The 7749-nt window shown below is 43.9% G+C and overlaps 1 protein-coding gene across 1 annotated transcript in view; it reads left to right on the forward strand.

The window, feature by feature from the left end:
* The first annotated feature begins 1089 nt into the window (after window positions 1–1089).
* The window catches only part of LOC112548293 (C-type lectin domain family 7 member A-like), a 22596-nt gene continuing 15936 nt past the window's right edge, over window positions 1090–7749 (forward strand). Inside the window, exons 1-2 of the mRNA XM_025193651.1 lie at window positions 1090–1141; window positions 2579–2713. Of these exons, the coding sequence (XP_025049436.1) occupies window positions 1090–1141; window positions 2579–2713 (187 nt within the window). The remainder of the gene's footprint in view (window positions 1142–2578; window positions 2714–7749) is intronic.

A 7749-nucleotide genomic window follows, 5' to 3' on the forward strand; every position in this document is an offset into this window, starting at 1 on the left:
TGCTGGATCCTGCATCATTTGTTGCAGAATTTGATAGCTTTGTAGAGAATGAGGCAGAAGCTCTCAGGTTCTGTGGGATGAAGCAGGAAAAGATTTTATTCAATCCCTGCCTTTATCACCATTTCTGGGTGATGCTGGACATGTCAAAAAACAGACCTTTATTTTCCTGTGGATCACTTACTACTTCATTGTTTTAGTGTCTGACTTCAGACCCTGTGGTCTGATATGCAGAGTCTTGAGCACTTAGAGATACAATTGATGCAAGTGGGAATGAGGCTTTGAACAGACCAGGTGCTACAAAAAGAGAACTACTCTGCAAAGTTAGACCCCAGCTCCCTTGCACTGCACATGCAGAATTACTTTACGGTTTGTCCACTTCTAGCTTTAATCTATGTCTCGCCGTTTCCTATATAGGGAATGTATGAAAGATAAATTGCGAAGATAAATCACTAATGTCTGTAAATCACCATGCTGTGTGAAGCACTGATGTCTGTAAATCATCTAAAAAGGATCTTGAGGTACCTCCCTGAAATACTTCAAGTAGCCTTTGGGATCTAGGATAAGACACTACAATTGGAACCTCATGGCAAAGCCCCTGGGGAAATGATGAATTGTGTACTCAAGACCGGATCCCGGTAGTGTTCAGCAGTTAGACACCCATGAATCGCATGGACTTTACAATGAAGTGTGTGAACAACACCTTTATGAACTAAACACTGTGCATCCCATGTATTGGTTGAGGGAGGACTCTCCTGCTGGGGGATGGGTAGTACAGGATGAGGTAATTGGATATTGCCGCATAACATATTTCAACAAGATGTGAATCCAAGTTGTAAAGACAAGCTTAATTCAGTGTCTCCTAACTTTGGAGTGGTTTTGTAACCTTTTGAATGTGATTTCTGTAACGTGATTACAGAATGTAGCATATTAGAAAGCTCAGCAGTATAGGTCCTTCCTATGGTTAGCAAAGTGCATGAGGATACTTTACAAAGCCATCAACTTCTTCTGAATGCAAGCTAAATGACGCAGCTTCCTAAAGCCTGGTTTATAATGTCTGTCTCTGTAGCACCGTTGGAAATGAGAGAGCACATGATAACCTACTCGGATCTGAAACTGGATTCTTCTAAACATGGAGACAAAGGTACGTATGGAATCAAATATCATTGTAGGAAAATAGGTGTGGGGAGGACCACGGGAGACCACTCCAATCAGACCACATGCTAAATAACTATTTACAATAATTTATCATTTACAATAATAACTGAGAGATTGACAAATTCAACATCCCATAAATAACAAACAAAATATTTTTCAATTAGCTCAATAATAATCTATACTGGCAGATAAAGCAAATACTTATCATATAACAAAAGCCATTAGGTTATCAACTTTAACACTCAGGCAACTTATAACAGGTCTATACACGTAATCAGCCAGGTCTCCACAAAATCACTCTGCCCGCAGCAAAGTAGCCCACTGTGGAGTGACTGCAGTGGCGCCCCGGGGAGCAGTGCTCACTCTGCCTCAGAAGAGGGGTGGCGATGCCGTCATCTGGACAGAAGATGGGGGTGCCTGTCAGGACCCCAGGTGTGGCTGCTCCAGAGACCAGGATTTCCTCCCTCTTCCAGTCTTTCCTGGATTCCTGTAACCAATCACACCATTCCCCAGACAGCTCCCCAAGGCAGCTCCCCTATGTTTGTCACCTGGAGTGCCCCTTCTCAGCTGTACTTTATTGATCTCTCTGCTGGAGCTCTCACAAAGCCACAGTTCCCTGCTACTTTCTTTAGCTCCCCCAGAGAACCTGCTCTAGCAACCCCTGCCCCTGTCCCTGTCCCTGTCCCCACTGTCAATGAATCCCTGCACCCAGGGAGCTAAAGAGTGGGGAGGGGAACCCAAGCCTGCAAACAGTCTGATTGAACTTGCAAGCTCTGAGGAAACCCTTCAGCACCTTTACAGTCACATCAACCACTTTTCTCTCATGAAAAATAGTTTCATAAAAATGAACAGGGTATGAGACTTCCTTTTGCCACAGCTACCCTGCATAATTCATGTTTTTAAAGATTTTAGCTCAGAGATCTTTTTATCTGAGGATCTTTGGCAACTTTCTGTATGAACCCCTTTCTTTTTCTCAGACGTACATAGCATGTTTTCACCATAGCTCAGCCCTTCTAGAGTAGGTAGCAGGCTGCTCTAAAGCTTCTGATTAAACTGACCTCAAGAATCTGTTGTGTATAAGGTAATTGGCATCGGTGAAATTAGTGTTTTTAATGTGCTTAGTGTGCTTAATGACAGCCTCTGCTTTCTCAAGGTGCTTTCCTCAAAGGATCTGCAGCAAGCCTTCCTAAGGATGCATAGTCAGTTTTATATTAGATTATCAGGATCTAGTTAAAGAGAACCACAGAATCCTTGGGGTGGAAGAGACACCCCACAATGGTCATCCCAAGTAGAGGCTTTCCCCTCCAATTCTCATCTCCCAGCATGGGATAATAGACTACTTTGGGATCCTGCTTGACCCTTCCCACATTGCACTATCAAGTCTGCAAACCAAGTGTGAACGCTGTTCTCATTTCCTCACCAGTCAGACAGAAGGAAATGACAGCTTACTCTGAGCTGAAGTTTCAGAACCAGGCTGAGCAGCAGAGAGGCCAAAGATTTCAGGAAGCAGGCAGCAGAGGTGCTGGAGGCAGCCCAAGCCCATCAAGGAGAAATAAAGGTAACTATGTCTGGTTTCTGAACTGTCTTGGTCTTCTCACTTTCCTCTTATCTCAATAAGTATAAGATACATGTTGCACTCATGTTGTGCCCTTCATGCTAAATCCCCCTGCCATGTGATGTGTACTCAATGCGACATCTCACCTGCTTCAACCTCTAGTGACTGTTTGGCAGCTTTTATCCACTTACTGCTCCTAGAATGCAAGTGCTCTGCTTCTTGCCACATGGTTCCTTCACAGCCAATAATCAAACTTCTGCCAAACATTTTCTTCTTTTCTTTCCTTCCCCTGTTGGATGATTCAGAGTCCAGCCTTCCTCCACAAGCAATCAGTGAAATAATCTTACTTTTACTTTTCTCAACTGCTGAGATTTTTCAGCCAATAACTTGACTTCAGAACTTCAGACTTTTAAATCACAAAGACAAACAAATATGGCACAATCTAAGACCCTTGTATCTTACCTTGTTACTCACATTCCTAAGACCCCTGTATCTCACCTTGTTACTCACTGTAGCTGGTTTGTTCCAGCCTCCATTTAACCATCACTTTACCTCATTCACAGGACACAGACTTACACAGATTCATTTGCCGCTTTTTTCAGAAAATGGTTGACACAGGATGGCTACGTAACATAAGCAAATGGCTGGCTTAACATAAGCATTCATAAGCAAAATTTGCTTTATCTCCTAACGATAGCCAAGGGTTTGCATCCTGTTTCTTTTACTAATGAGCTATATATCTTACAACACTACTATATTGTTGGGAAAATGTTGCCTAAGTGTCTTTCAGTGTTACTTTTAACATGCCATTCTGCCTTTTGGTTAGCAGCTTGCTAGGCCACAGGTCATAGCCTTTTATCCAGCTACAAATCTAATGCTCCCCAAGATCCAAATACTGTCACCCTAACACAAAGCAGGACCATCCCCAACTATACCATCTGAGCTGACACTTTCTATATCATAAACTGGTCACAGTGCTTCAGATGTGGCTTCACCAATGCCAGAGAGAAAGGAATAATGACTCCCTTTGATGTGCCTTGAACACTCCTACTAATGCAGACCAGTGTGTCGTTACCCTTCATTGAACCAAGTCATGCTGTTGGGTCATTTTCAGCTTATTATCCACTCTAAACACCACCCCCACCCTTCCTCCTCTCCCCCTGCCTATGTCCTTTTCTTCAGAGTTGTTGCTTAGCCAGTCAGTCCCCAGCCTGCACCAGCAGATGGCATTGTTCCTTCCTAATTGCAGGACTTTTCAATTCTTCTCATTAAATCTCATAAGATTTATTTTGGACCAATCCTCCAATTTCTTGAGGTCTCTCTAAATTCTAGCCCTACCATCCAGTATAGCTACTACTCCTTCCAGTTTGGTATCATCTGCAGATTTGCTGAGGGCGCACTCCATCCCATTATGCAGGTCTTTGAAGATATTGAACAAAACTGGCCACAGTAATGACCCCGGGGGCACACCACTTAATACCAACTGCCAACTAGACACCGAGGCATTGATTACTACCCTTTGAGCCCAACAATACAGCCATGTTTGGATACGCCTCACCCTCCATTCATCCAACCCATAGTTCCTTAGCTGGCTTGCAAGACTGTTGTGGGAGACCATATCAGAAGCCTTGCTAAAGTCCATGTATATCATATCCACTGTTCTTCTCACACTCACAGCACCAATCAACTCATTGTAGAAAATAATCAGGTTGGTGAGGTATGATTTTCCCTTGGTGAATCCATGCTGAGTGTTCCTAATCACCTTCTTCTCCTCCAAATGCTTTTAAATGAATTCCTTGAGAACTTGCTCCATGATTTTTCCAGGAATTGAAGTGAGGCTGAGTGGTCTGATGATCCCTGGATCCTCCTTCTTCCCTTTCTTACAGATGGGCACTTTATCTGCCCTTTTACAATTATTTGGGACCTCTCCTAATCACATCTCAGTTTGTAGTATGGCTGTTTCACAAAAAAATGATTGTGGTTAATGTATTTTTCTGTAAAATTCACTGTTTAAATTGTGCTGGAAAACGACATGTCACCTGATCAGGGAGCAGAAACAATAGGCAAAGCAGTGTAGGTTTAAAGTATATAGAACAAACCGTGGCTGACTGGTCTGCAAATGAAACCTTTTTTTTGTCCCAGACATTTGACAGTGTTACGGAATATAGTGGTACTGCAGCATTTGGCAGCATGCTCTCAGACAGAAAAAGAAGGCGACATTTACCAAATAAATTGTTCATTGAAAAATACTTCCTCAGCTTTATTAATACAGGTGTTCCTTGAATTATGGGGTTCTTTATATGCTAATTTGAACTTTGCGTTGAGCATATTTAGACCCATAATTCATTATATGTGAGGTAAATTCGCTCTTATGCAACCAACATAGACATCTCCCTGCTCAAGCAGGTAAGTCTATGTGGGGAGGGGAAAGGACCATGGCCCAACTCACCCCAGCCCTGGCTGCAGCAGCTTGGGGAGCAGCTGGCACCAGCTGCCTGCAGCCACTTGAGCACACCGTACTTTGCCTATCCCCACTCAGCTCTGCTCCTGGGCTGCTCTGTACCTGGTGCAGGCAGCTGGTGTTGCCTGCTCCTGGGACTGCTCCAACATGGACTGGGGAGAGTGTCGTGCCCTGCGCCTCCCGGGGCTCCACTTGTCTGCACACACCCCAGCACGTGCTGGACCGATCCCAGCAGCAGTCACCACCAGCTGCCTGCACCAGGGCACAGCGCAGCCCAGGATCAGAGGTGAGTGAGGACAAGTGGAGCCCAGGCACAGGGGGACAGGCAGAGAGCACGGTGCAGCCCAGCGGCTGCAGGCAGCTGGTGACGGCTGCTCCCAGGGCCACTGCAGCTGGCCTCACCGCCATGGGAACCTATGCCTATTTGTTACATTGTAAAGTGGGTTCACTTTATGCGAATACAATTTATGTGCCATTCTCCAGGAACGCATGTACTGCGTAAATCAAGGGAAACCTGTACATATTATCAAATGCTTTTACATCACTTTTCCTTTCCATATTATATTTATATTTATCACTTGCATTGTTTTAGAAGGTAGGAATCCTAGTCATGGACCAGAGCCCCATTAGTGTGATTTTCCCTGATCAAACACAGAGCACAGAGACAGTCTCTGCCCCAAGAGGCTTATACCTATGCATGACAGCACTAGGGTACAGACATAAAATAAATTAATACAGGGTGAAGTGTCACTGCCTTCACTGTATATCACCTGCTTTTTGGTAGCTGACTGGCATTCAGCTAGGTACTGCTGTCTGTATATTTTCACTGTACAGTTAGCTTGTGTGACAGGAACCCAGGCCAGAGAACATGGAGTAGCCTGTCTCAAGTGTGCCCAACCACACTGCATAGCCACATCTGAGCTGTTCTGCTTTCAATGGAGCTGCCTTTTCTGGGAGCATCCCTAGGACTTCTAAGTGATGCCCAGTGCTTCTTTGTTCTACACCAAACCATGAGTGACTGGTGCCTCCTGAATCTTGGCAGGGGGTACCCACAGAAGCGACCGACGGTGGAGGCCCTGTCATGGGAGGCACCAGCCCTACCGACAGCATCATTGTTGGCAATCAGGAGGGGCATCAGTCCCATCAGAGGGGCATGTGCACCCCCATGCACCCCCTACCAGTTGCCTATGCACTGAACTGACCTGCTCCATGTTGTTTTCTACATTGAGCTGCGCGACCAGGCGGTGAAGAAAGTCTAGGAAAGCACTGTCAGGGCTGAAGAGATGTTGTAGCTGGTATCATTAGAAAGAGGACAGGCTACAAGCTCTAGTGAAAACAGCATCTAGACTTTATTGTGGGCTGAATTGTATTATCCTTTACTTTCCTACATGGCATTTTCCACTTGTATCAGTGGCATTGTCAGCATTCATAGCTAGTTTGGATGTCACTGAACAATTCTGTCTTTGTGCTTCTTTTACCAGTACACCACAGACATGTATATTTCCCTATATACTTGTATTTTAAATCCTAGCACTGGCATGGATTCCTGCCTCAGTCGGTAGTTCATTTACTGCTGCTTTTGTAGTGTTGGACTCCATAACTGCACATACATGACTTGCTTTGCACTTATGAAACAGCTGTGTTAATGTCAAGCACAGAGAGGGGAAAACTTCATTCTGGTAAGTCCAGTAGCACCAAGAGACTTCCCTTTCACTCACTGTTCACTTTCCCTGATACCCACATTTTTCCCCATCAATCACAGCTATTTCTAGGAAACATATGTATGGATGTACAATCAAGGTGTTGAGCCCCAGCTCAAGTCTGGGATCGTGCCCGGTATGCAAAAGCCAATAAAGATACCAGGGGTGAAAGTATAAAGAAGATTTATTGCTAGCAATACAAGGTGCAAGCGGAATAATTTCACGTAACAAGCACACAGATTCTTAATTCTAAGCATCTTTTATACAGGAGTATTGGACCTTCATAAGCATTCTTGTTTGCTAATTGGTTATAAGGGAGTGACGCAAGGAGTTCTTTACTGAGCATGTCTCTATACCTGTGTTTTAGCTATGTATCTCATTTCCATACATGTATGTTTCATTAGCATACTTTCTCCCCACCTAGGGGTGTGATTCTTAATATTTAAATTAGCTCTTTGCCCTAGTCCTCTGATTCTGCTTTTGTTTTCAAGCCTCCTTTATCTAAGGCTGTCTCCTCCTTATCATTGCAGATGGGCATTAGTTACATAACAGAGACTTTTGCTTGGGCTTTGTATAGTGGTTTCTAGGTCAAACCTGACATTCCCCTCTCTGGAGCATTTTTAATTATTTTTATTATAATTGCTCCACTCAATTTGTTTCAACACAAATCTAGTATTCTCAGCTTTCTTCGTTTGTAAAATCATTTGATTCACCTTAGGCCTGAAGATAGATAAGACGACAGGTGAACATTGTATACATAGGATATTTGATTGGTCTTGTTACAAAGGATTCTTCTACCTTGGTTCAATTTGAAGCAATTATTAGTACAATTAACTATTAGGAAACATTCAGAAGCATTAGCTGTTGCCTGAACCCAT

This window comes from Alligator sinensis, unplaced genomic scaffold (genome assembly GCF_000455745.1).
Source record: "Alligator sinensis unplaced genomic scaffold, ASM45574v1 scaffold644_1, whole genome shotgun sequence".
Classification (NCBI taxonomy): domain Eukaryota; kingdom Metazoa; phylum Chordata; order Crocodylia; family Alligatoridae; genus Alligator; species Alligator sinensis.